At 39.5% G+C, this 12,425-nt stretch overlaps 1 protein-coding gene across 3 annotated transcripts in view; it reads right to left on the reverse strand.

Moving 5' to 3' along the window:
* Positions 1-7,236: 7,236 nt before the first annotated feature.
* The window catches only part of RMDN2 (regulator of microtubule dynamics 2), a 44,475-nt gene continuing 39,286 nt past the window's right edge, over positions 7,237-12,425 (reverse strand). For all 3 annotated transcript variants that reach the window (XM_071575675.1, XM_071575683.1, XM_071575666.1), the window contains exon 11: positions 7,237-7,943. In XM_071575675.1, coding sequence (XP_071431776.1) covers positions 7,890-7,943 — 54 coding nt within the window. In that variant the 3' untranslated portion in view covers positions 7,237-7,889. The remainder of the gene's footprint in view (positions 7,944-12,425) is intronic.

A 12,425-nucleotide genomic window follows, 5' to 3' on the forward strand; every position in this document is an offset into this window, starting at 1 on the left:
TGACTCAGTAACCCCTCTGGAGTTCACAAGCTCGTAGTTTGAGAAGGCAAGCCAAAGAAAGCTAATGCATTAAGTTACAGAATCTTTTAGCTTTTTCTTTACCATCTGCCTGCCCCAAATTGAACATGTAAGAGACTTCCATAAGGAAGTGACAGGTCTAGATAAAGATGAGCCTGCAGGGTTCCTCTAGCATTTCCTCTCCAGCACACAAGGTATCTTGTATTCAACAGATATTTTCCCTTTCTTTGCTCTCAGAGAGAGGTCCAACTAAATGCTGTGGCAATTCCCTTACACAAAGGAGTTTTAATTCTACGTTTAGAAGTTAGGATAAGGATGTCAGGCAGCGTCTTAAGGTTTCACTTCACACATGGACAGAAATTTCAAAATATTCACAAAATAATCAAGTTCCTTATTACGGTTACAAACCACAGCAATCTACTTTAATTCATCTAATAAACTTATGGATATATTTATCCACACAAAAAAATTTTGTATGTATAAACACACACAAACACAGAAACTTTAGTTCCTATACAATTCCTGCATATGTAATCACAGTTTGACATTCAAAAAAAGACTGAACCCATAGCAGTCCTACCAGAGTAAACCCAGCGCAGCACAGAAATCAGGATGTTGCAGTGCAGGTGAACCCAAGGAGCCCCACAAAGCTGAGCGACAGCAGTGCTTTCTAGTTTGAGTGTACCACATGTTCCCTTAACAGGAACAAGCTCTTACCACAGAAAAATGGCAGCTCATAGGAAATGCATTTGAAATCTCTTTTCTACTTCATATTTTTCCACGCCAGTTTAAGTTGGTGAACATGAACAAAAACATCTTTTAAAGAAAAACACCATTTTCATTTCACTGTTACTTGCCACAAGCAACAGTGCCCCAGAGGAGGATGTGGTGGTGATAGAGCCCTGGACGTGTTCCCCAACACCCAAGGCAGGTCCTGAGGGGAGTCAAAGCTCTGCACAGAAGAGTCTTGCATGTAGGTAGTTACAGACTCAACATGCTTCCTTCCAGGAATTACCAAATCCTGTCTACCTTTGGTTAACTCTCCTAGGAACAGCTTCCAGATTTCTTCTTTAAACTTAATGCTGGTTGGTGCCACGAGCTGAGCCACAGGCTTGTGAAGCATCCACCACTGCACATGTCCCACACACACTTCTTGTGACACAGACACAGCAGTGTGCAGCTGGATACCCCACAGAGCACGTACTCACCCCCTCTTCGCCTCCAGACCAGGACAGCCAGGGCTCAGCCACCTTCCTGCAGACTCCTGCAGTAACACAGCTCCCAAGACACAGGTGCATATCCTGAAGAACACTTAGCCCATCACACACACCTCAGTGCCAATTCTCCACTGCCAGGGCCCACCTGAACCTCATCAGGGGTTGCACTCCCCACTGCTGAGCCAGGTGTGTTGCCTCTCCAGGCACTGCTCTGCAGCTGGGGCACTTATTAACACACTTCCACTAGAGGTACAGTGTGTGTGTGTGGGTGTGTGGGTGTGGGTGTGTGTGTGTGTGTGTGTGTGGGTGGGTGGGTGGGTGGGTGTGGGGGGGTGGGTGTGTGTGTGTGTGGGGGGGTGTGTGGGTGTGTGTGGGTGTGTGTGTGTGTGTCTGTGTGTGTCTGTGTGTGTCTGTCTGTCTGTGTGTGTGTGTGTCTGTGTGTGTCTGTGTCTCTGTGTGTGTCTCTGTGTCTGTGTCCCCTTCCCCATCTCTGTGAACAGACCTGCACCAGCTTTTCACATGCTTCAAAGCAGCCTGGAATAACAGCATAAATGCTTCCAAAGGCTTCGTCTTCCCTGACAGTTCTTTGCATAATGATAGAAAAAGAGGTCCAGAAGATGAGGTCTATTTTACTGCTCCCTGCCTGAGTGTTCATGTTTTTCTTACATGTTTTTCTTCAAACCATCTGCATGGGTGAAAGAAACCCTGTCAGCCTCATTGTTTCAGAGAAATTAGTCATGAGAGGGAGGAAAAATTCTGTGGTGTGCAATAGGCTGGACTGATCATAAAACTCTCCCTCTAGAGAATAAACTAACGCCCTTGACAGAAATCATATATGATGGACAACTAATTAAAAGTATTGCTTAAACAACCAGACCATACAGGTCCAGGTCCAGTATTTTGGGAGTCTTTCCCCCCCTATTCCATTGTGAATTTCTCCCATTACAGCTGACAAGACCTGTCTTCTCACTTCCTGAATCAGCATGTTTGGTCACAGAGGAATGGCTGTAAAAGGGGCTGAAAGCAGCATGCCACTGGAAGAAGCTGAACCAACTATTAGCATATACAGAAGCAAATGTCACACAAGGTCATGCAGGTACGTTTAAAATCCCATCCTGGCACAACGCCTGGGACTCACTGTTGTCCAGAGGCTGTTCTGCCATATTCTCAATGGCCCAAAATGTTAGAGCTAGGTTTTATAAGGACCAATCACATGAAACTACTCATTGGCAAGACAAATACCTCTAAAATAAAGAAGACATCAAATGACCGTGGGGTCACACACTCAATTATGGTCTTTTCTGCCAGTGTGCTGGCAATTCTTGCTCAGGGATTCGTAATGAATGCACCAGAAACACTGTTTCACTTCAAACTGCCAATACCCATACACTGTTGGTATCAAAATCAACACAGTGCTTTTGTATGAACCCCTTGCTGCACTTACAAGTGTTGCTGTACAAACATTCTGCTGTTTTAATTTGAAAAACATGTATTTTATTACTGCTTTAAGACTTCATATATGATTTTATAGGGTACTATGTAAGCTGGCCTAGCTTTCTGCAAGCCAGCAATCCTTAACACAAAGCCACAGTCAGGAGCTTTATAAATAAATTTTCATTTCTTCATAAATTATCCTCTTCCAAGATGAGAAAACACAAGTAAATCGCTGAATTCAGTTTACTGATTTGCCACATTTTCCTGAACAACAAACAAGAACATTTCTCTCTGGAGACTGAAATTTCATCAGCCATGGTAATAACCTTTATCCATTAATTAGAAACCTGAATTTATTTTGGTAGATTAAGAAGTACATCTGTATTCATGCCCCTATCCTTAAGACATGTTTAAGTTACAATATTCCTAGTCAATATTGTGTGGCTCTGTTTTAGGCTTACACATGTAGGCAATTCAAACCAGCTCATAATTAATCTTAATAAACAAAACATATGAAGAGTGGACAGACAGTGTTTGCGTGTGTGCAACTTGGGTATGTAGCTAAGTAGCTTACCCCACATCACATCATGGGTCAGCAGCACTACCAAGCACAGAGCTCAGATTGTTCATATTCAAGTTCATGCTGGATCTCCCAGATACTTCTAGAATAATTGGTTGTTTATTTTAATGAAATGAGTAAAATATTTCCTCCCAAAAAATTATTAATGTTTCACATTCTTAGTTCCAGTGCTTCATTTCCCAGCATCACACATGCATGGGTTACACAAACATAGACAGGGCCAGAAAAGCTTACTTCTTTTTGTATTGTCAAGACAGTTTGATTTGTTTCTTCTCCAAGGAACTTGGAAGTCTGTAAGAAGGAAAAGTGCTGGAAAATAAGAATATAACCTTATGTACAGAAATAAAAAAGCAGAAAATGCTGGCCCTTGAGAGCTACTCCTTGAGTTTGAACAGGATAAGTGCTACAATACAATTTTGTCACATTACCACAGGATTTTCTGATTTGAAGTAGGTGTAATGCACAAATGTGCCCACTGGAAAAAGCCCCACCACAGGACTACCATCCAGGGTGTCCAGGAAAATGCCAGAAAACCCATGGATCTTGCTGGAATTCACAATACCTCCCTACAGTCCTAGGTACTTCAGGTGGAAGGTGTTCAGGTAGTGATAGCTCAATATAAGCAAATCCAAATAAGCGGATATGTTTGAGTTGAACATGACTAGATCTCTGGTAGCCACTTCTTCATTAGATTTCTTCTGTTGTTGCTTTGGTTTCAGTGTTAGATTAGTGTTTTTTGGGGTTTAGTGTGGGTTTTTTTTAGTTCATATTTTACTACTATAATAATGGGGTTGTAGGCATGGATTTAGGTGTTTGGAGATTTTTAAATTGAAGTGGACACAGGACTTACCACTTTCCTTTCTCAATCATCAGCTACTCACCACTGCTGGACAGCTTCCTAATTCAGAAGTCAGTGTACTGACACTACTGCACAGTAATGAGTATCTCATCCTAAGACTCAGCAACAGAAAAATACAGTAATTTAAACAAAGTAGTATGAGAAGGCATCACTGTAACCATTTCCACGATGTGTCTGTGGCCAACTGCTACCAAAAAATGCTTCGTGATTACCTGCTGTTGCAAAGGGACCATCACAAAGGGTTCACGATTCAGCGATGGAACCCTTAGCTTCATAAGAAATAATGTCCATTGTCAAGGAAGGCAGACCAAGCAGTTTTAACTGTAATGAAGCACATGAATCCTGGTACCAGATCAAGGCCACCTGAATTCACCTTTTACCAGTATGTAAAGAGACAAATTCTGATGGAGAATTTACAGTATATGTACTGGAGCAGAGGCCAAACAAGATGTCACAGCAGAAGACCTGAAGGAGTTGTGGGTACCATAGCCCAGGGACTGCTCCATGGGGCTTAAAAGCCTGCAGGGGTTAATACAGAATCACAGAATCACAGAATCTAGCTCCTCCACAGAGACAAAACTACGGAAGTGACTGTCTGCTTGTGGATATTTTAAACGAAAAAGAAAACATATGGCCCTCTGGAGCTATGCTTGCTTTTTCTCCAGCTGGTATGACACAGAGAACAGATAGCCTAGGCTTACAACTAAATGCAAAAGCTTTATTTCAAGGAGCAATTATGGAACAATTTAGGGAATGTGCTTCAATTTTAAAAGTTCTCAGATTAGAAAAATGAAACAAAAATATTGAGAATGCTCATGAACACTAACTACTAACTTTTAAAAGCACAAAATATCTTACCTGTATAAACCATCAGAGTCTTACCTGTGTGAGAAATATTTCTGTGAACTATCAAAGAAAACAGAGTGAATAATTAAAACCAGCCTTTTCCCTCTCATATGCTGTTTTGTGATTCTACACATAGACTAGTAGTGAGCAAAATTTAAAACAGAAGAATGGACTTAATTCAGAATGCTGAAAAGATGGGTAATTTCATTTATAAAATCAGAAATTTGATTTAAAAGTGTCATCCTGTGGATTAAAACTACATTTGTGTGATGAATAAATAGTCAAAGGCAGCCATGATGCACATCTTTAAATTCAAGTCTTGAAACGTGCTGGTAAATGTTTCAGAGTACAAACTTATTCAGTAGTCTGGGCCCAAGAGCAGAGCCAGCATGTACAAACATCCCACCAACTTCTGAACCCCAGCAGGAGTGCCTGTGGCTCACAGGGAGCTGGGGTTGTGTAATCCCCAGGGACAGCAAGGCCAGGAGGAGTCTTAAGAAGTCATCTAGTCCAACCTCTGCCAGAGGATGAACTGTGCCTTAAGCACTGCCAATGTTTAAAGTCTTATTTAACTTTTATATTAAAACTTAAGTAAATGATTTTATAATGTTCTCAGGAAATGTATTGCAGGGCTTTGCAGTTACCATCAAGATCATTTTCTCCTATTGCCTAATCTGAAGGTAGGCAATTATTACCTCTTGTCCTATGAACAGGGAGTTTGGAGAACAAGGGTTGTTTTTTCAGTATCTTCTCTGCAATAGCTTTTTGCAAATGTTAATACTCCTTTAGTCCTTGCTCCTGCAGACTAAACACACCAAATTCTTTCAATTGTTACATACAAAATAATGTTGTCTAGCACTCTCATCTTTCTTGTCTCTCTCCACTGGACTCTTTCCAATTAGCCCCAAGCCTCCCTGAAGTGTAGTGTCTGAAACTGGATACGGTATCCCAGCTCAGACCTCATTAAACCTTATTAGGCCTAATTAGAGTAAAAGGTTATTTCATGTGAATTTAATGGGCGAATGCTTATTTATTCAGCCTAGTATGTGCTTTTTCACAAAAACATGACATTAGTGACCTGTGATTAACTTGCCACTCACTGGAATCTGCACATCCTTTTTGACAGAATTACCACAACTAGTCAGGTCTCCTCCATCCTCTTTCTGTTATTTACTTGAATTCAACACTTTTTATTTGCCCTTAATGAAGGAAATCCTACTTATGCCACCTAATTTCAGCAATTGATTTAAATAACTTCTTGCTGTAATCTATTCTTCTGATACACTTACAGCCTTTCTTATCAACAATTACTTGTAAATGAGGTATCTATTGCATAATTCAATTTGTTTTATAAAGTATATCGATTAGCATAAAATCGACTTAAGTAAAGGTCTCATTATTACATCCTCCTCGGTGACAGTGAATTGCTAACAACAACCCTGAGTACAAATCACTCTTGTAGATCCATTTAAACTCTGTTTTCTGCACAAGCTCTGACAATGTCAAATGCAGACTTTACCAAAAGCCTCTTACCAAAATCAAAATGTGTCACCTTTACAGCTTCTCTGTTCACAAGTCAATTATTTGGTGTGGATCACAACATTCTGTCACAGAAGGAACTGTTGGATAAGATTTATCTTTTGTGGTATTTTACCTTGTCTCTGAAATAGTGTATGAAAATAGAAGGAACTCTTGGGTTGAGATGTATAGAAATCATTTTTCCACAGAATGAACATTAAAACCAACCAAAACGCATATTTCAATTTGTGAAAATCTCCCTGTCTTTGCCACAAACTGGTCCATGTTATCTTACACATCAAATAGGTTAAGGGAACATATAGTTGTTCTTATCCAATTTTATTTCCTTTAACAGAAATGCTTATTTTTCCAGATACACTTGCTGCATCTAGATTAAGACCCTTAATTAAAAGGCAAGGAAAACTGGTCTTTATTCCTCCACAGACTTTGGTGAATTCTGGATCAGTCCAGTGGTGAATGGAAATTCTTTCCCCAGCTGTTACTTTTTATTGAAAACATTGCTGTCCTACACACTCAGACAGAAGTAGTAGGTCTTTAAGTAGTCTATTGTTACGTACAGGTTATGCTATATAGATGATAAAAAAGGTTAGTGATGGGCATATGTTGGACTAGGCTCTCCAAAGACACCCTGATGCCACTACATTGGGCAACTCTTCAAAGAGACAGAGCCAGAATTCGCAAACATGATGGAGGTCCTGATACAAATCCTTTAAACAACACATATATTAATCTAAACAACTTAATTTCATTGGTCTGATCTTTAATATTGCACTTGATGTTACAAAGAAATTATAACTTTAATATTTAGTTTATAAAATTTTCACATTGCAATGTATAATGAACAGTTGGTTTAAAGTAAAAAGAGCTTTGTGGAGGAAACAGCTTTCTTTAACTTTAACAACATTTTAATTTTGTAAGAGTAGAGAAATGTGTAAACATAAATATTCATGATTTTCTTCTGTACACATCTGTGTAAATTAGTTGATATAAATATAATTTACTATAGAAACATTTTTTGTTTGTATATGCTACACACAGTTCTATGCTGGCATCAACACACTACTTGATTATTCTTTCAAAGAGTGAGATTTATGCATTTTGCAATCTAATCCCCAGTATGTCCATTGCCAGCAGTGGACTTCATGTTCAGCGCATCAGACTCACAGTGTCAGCAATCTAAAATTAAACTTCAGAACAAGATTATAATAAAAAAATGAATATATTATTTTCATATCATAATCACCAGATGCTTAAAAGCCTTGATCCAGGCCAACCAAAATCAGTGACGGTTTCCCATTGACTTAGATGAAATTCACCCACAGTTTCCAGTCACTAGAGAGTCTCATTTTAGTTTTGTAATTTTGTTACAGCATGAAGAGTTAAAAAGTACGCAGGATCAGAGCTTCAGAGTGAGAAGTAAAGCCTCTAAGTCTTTCTGGGCTTCTTTATCCTGAAAGAAACAGACAATCATGCATCAACTTAGATAGAATAAATCCCTTAATTTGCCTAATACATGCCTATCCACATTTCTTTACTCACAACAGACATAACACACATTTGCAACAGCCACAAAATGTAAAGACTGCATACTAAGTTAATTTATCAGTGAACACAAAAATAAAGTTTGAAGTGAAAACAAGAGCCAGATGGCAGCCCTCCCTTTACAGCTTTGTTAAAGCATTTAAAATGTTAGCCCACAAATGGCCTTTTCTGCAGAGCAGTGAGCCTTTCTGCTTGGGACGTAACTTTTATTGCTGTACTTTGCATAAAGTATTGCCTTGCCTTATACTTGACGCAATCTTGCAACTCAACCACATGCAGTTTTTTTTACAGGTACTTCTGTGTTGTTTGCTAATTATTTATTATGAAACTAAGAAGAAAACATCGGGAAATGTAATTAATGACATGGGTTAGATTGTGGTTTCAGTGCATACAGACATACCTACTTAATAGCCAACATGGACTGATCACACCCTCAGTATCTCCCAGACCAGTGTGGGTGGGCTCTGCCTACACTACCAGGCTCAGGACGGAGTGGAGCCAACAGGGGAGCAAGAGGCAAGTGATCTGCTGTGCCCATGGCCAACACTGTATTGTACATCCTGGGCAGAAGGGAAAGGCTCCTTTTAGGCCAGCATGCTAAATGCACATTTGCAGGGGACTTTAAACCAAGCCCAGGCCACAGACTCTCTCACAGGTAACCAGTGACACAGGTTTTGGCTATTCCACATATAATCTGTTTGGAAAGGGGTACATGTATGTACCCACAGCACAAAACCTCAATTATTCTACTTATTTTTAAATGTCTCTGTATATATTCCACTTGCTTTAGTTGCCCACTGCAAAACTTCTAGCTTGCAAAATGCATCATGGTTTAAAACCACATTTCTAAAAAGTCAGCACCTCACACCTGCAGGCTGGCGGGTACTTAACAGTGCAAGTGAAAAGTACCTGCACATCACACACTTTGTGCAAGTATTTCCAATGACAGGGATCAGTAGTGATAATGCCACAGGCAATGCTGAAAGAAAACACTGTGCACAGTCAGTGCAGTAATCACTGAATTTCAGGATCACTTCATTATCCAATCAACCAAAGAGCTGGAACAAAATACAGGACATTTTAAAATATATTTTATGGGTGAAGAAATTCCTGCTTCTCTTTATTTTGGTTAGTTGTCTATAATGTCATGGAGGAACAGAGAAGAATATTGAGATGATAGAAACCATATGCCAGACATGTCAAACTATATTATATTATTGGTCTGGATTAAGGCATTAATACATTAGCTGGACACTTCTCTTGGAGTCTCTGCCTTACTCCCACTGGCAACAATAGGCTAAACTATCTGCCTAATCATTTATCAGAGGCCTTAAAAGGCACACACTGCAAAGCCAGCAAGCTCTTGCCAAAATGCTCTAACAGAAGGAAATGTCACACTGAATTCAGCACCCCTTAAACTTCACATAACTACAGGCTGCCTCGAGCACCAAAACATTGTTTTCAATAAAAATTGGAAAACGAAATTTGTATCAATATCTTATTCTAAAAAAATAAACTCTTTTCTGTACTGACTGTGGTCAACTTCTGAAAACAGTTCTAAACTCGGTTAAACAAAAAAGTAAAAAGCCAGATACTGTCCCATGGTAATAAGAAATGGAAAAGTTTCATTGTATCTAGTCCTACACTTTTGACACTTCTCTAAGCTGAAAATTATAAAGATGTAGGTTTTCTCATATCTGAATGGTGTCCAGCATTTCATGGATTGATGGGATTCTTTATGCACTTTGCAGATACAGCATTTAAAAAATTTATCTCCAAACAAGTTTGTATAATTGCCTCTCTCCTTAGAAGTATTGGGCAATGAGCTTTATAAGTTGCAAAGGTCTCTAAAATATTGGGCAATCTTCCCTGAATCTTCCTCTGGGCTTAGGAAAAAGAATGGAACAAACTCATGATTGTTCTAAGAACTGTCTGGAGAAGAAACTGCAAACGTGCAAAGCGTTCTACCTCTGGTTTGCCAGTTTTAAACAAGACTACATGAGTAAAAGCAGGAATTATTATTGTTGCAAACTACTTAACTGGCTGCATTAATTGAGCCAGTAGCTTCCAGTCAGTAAGAACTTCTATGGCAAAAGCACTGAAAAAAATCAGTTATGGTATTAAAAAAAAAGCTGAGAATGGTCAGTGAAGGGAACTATGATGTAATTTTTGAATAGAGTCCTTCCAGACCAAGAGATGTGTCATGCTAAAAGGAGAGAGAAGCCACAATTCTGTCCAGTGCACCAGTTTCCAGTTTTAAGGGCAAAAACTTCATTAATGCCCAAAGCTTAACTGCTAAAGAAAAGACAAAGCCATAAATCCTGCATTTGGCCAACTCCCTTCCTTGTTGATTTTCCTTTTGTTGCTTTTTGAAGATGAACAATAAAGTTGGGTGTTTGTTTAATTTTATTTTTAAGACAGGCAGGCTCTGATCTCCCTTTGGTGTGGCAGGCAGAGGAAGAGGTGCAAGTCGTAGGAGGAATGCAATATATTTGCGTCAGCCCCATTTGTTCACCCTGAGGCTTAGTCAGCACTGACTGAATATACAGCCATTTTTAACCTTGACTTTCTACTGTCAAGTCTTACATTTATTGAACACTTCTGATATCATTTTCAGTGTTGAATGGGAGTTCAAAATGTTCTGCAAACTGCTACACAAAAGGTATTCATATTACAGGGTCAAGGACTGTAGTTTTCCCTCTTCCTATTTAGTTGCTTTTATGTGTCATCATTCACAGGAGATATGCACAGGAAAAAAAAGAGCTGAGAGGCCAGGGACTGAATAGGGGAAGAGAGGGAGTTGAAAATAAGCACAAGAAAGAGAGCTGGTGGGAAAGAGAGAATGTTGGCTTAACTGAAAATAGTCCACATTTTGACAGTTCATTTCTGCTGAAAAAATATTTATCAATAAATACATCCACACAGACTTACACATATAAATGTGAATGTAAAAATTAAATGGAAATTAAAGCAAAGACAGAAAGATAATGATTTTACTTTCCATTTCTGCTAATTATTTCCTTATGCACTAAACACACTGAACCCAAGGCACTGCACATGTGTGCACTTGTTGACAAAGTCCCAACTGTCAACAGAGAGCGATACACCCCCAGGACCACAACCAAAATGGTTACACCAGCCAACGAAAACATAATTGTGTGCAAGCACTGCCAAATCCCAAGCTGACATGCATCCTGTAGGATTTCATTGAAGTCAGCAGGGCAGCTTGGTATATTAAACGAGCTGGGCTGCAAGGGTGGTCCAGAGCTGTACTCTGATACTCAGCAACAGCAATGAGGTGCTGAGAGACACTCCTGCTTTCGGGTACAGCTGTATCATTCCTTCACAGCTCCAGGAGAAATCCTGGACTGCAACAGAAAAGACTCCCAAACATGCACAAGGATTGTCAATTAGAGAGCAACAGCTCTTGTGGACAACATAAATCATACAAAGCTAAATGCTATCCCTTAGTTTAATGATAGGCTCTCACAGATGGTGTGACTGTAGTATGTGCTAACAATTGCAGAATACCATTTTCCCCCTTAGATATTTCAATACATCAATGCAATCGTCCACTTGCCACCTTCTATATGACTGCTGTATTTGCAAGGTAGGGCACTTTATGTTCCTTCATGGTTTTAGTATCTTCCTCTGGGGATTAACCATGACTTCTCAGGGCCTCTAGGATGAAGGCAAGCACAGCTTTAAAACACATAGCTGACAATTACACATTTTGGATATTCCTTCAAGTAGAGGGAAAAATACCCTTTCACACCCAGAAGACTGAATAAACAGGTCAGCTAGTTCAAGGACTGCTGTTGAAAAATTAGAAAACAGCAGAATATAACTTAGAATAATAAATAATCATGTAAAATTTTAATGTGCTAGTTCTTTCCTAATTTAAAAGACTGTTTCACTTATAACCTTGTTTTCTTTTACTAGTGTACACAATATGGAGCTTTTGGTGTTAAAGAAATTCTCCTCTTTCTGTCCAGCTGCTGCCCCTACCATGATGGGATCTACAACTTTTATTTCTGCACAGTCATTGCTGAAACAGCTTTAACACAATCACACCCAGTTACAGCACCTTTGGACAGATACTTGTCAAAGCTTTCCTCCACCCTGTATATTGACTCCAAGACCATATATTTCAAGATCCTAGTAGCTTGACTTGGCCCAGCTACTCTACAAAAATTAGAAATAGGTTTTTGCAAACCTATTTTTGCCATCCTGCAGTGCACCACCACCTCTGTAAATACTTCTCCCACTCTGTCCCTGGGTCATGTCCCTGCCCTGCACGCCAGTGGGGGAGATACACTCCACACTTTGAGGAATTGTCAGCTGACCGGTCTTGCTGGACCAAGAACTATGCTAAAACTCTGTTACCTTT

Source organism: Pithys albifrons, chromosome 2, assembly GCF_047495875.1.
Source record: "Pithys albifrons albifrons isolate INPA30051 chromosome 2, PitAlb_v1, whole genome shotgun sequence".
NCBI lineage: Eukaryota > Metazoa > Chordata > Aves > Passeriformes > Thamnophilidae > Pithys > Pithys albifrons.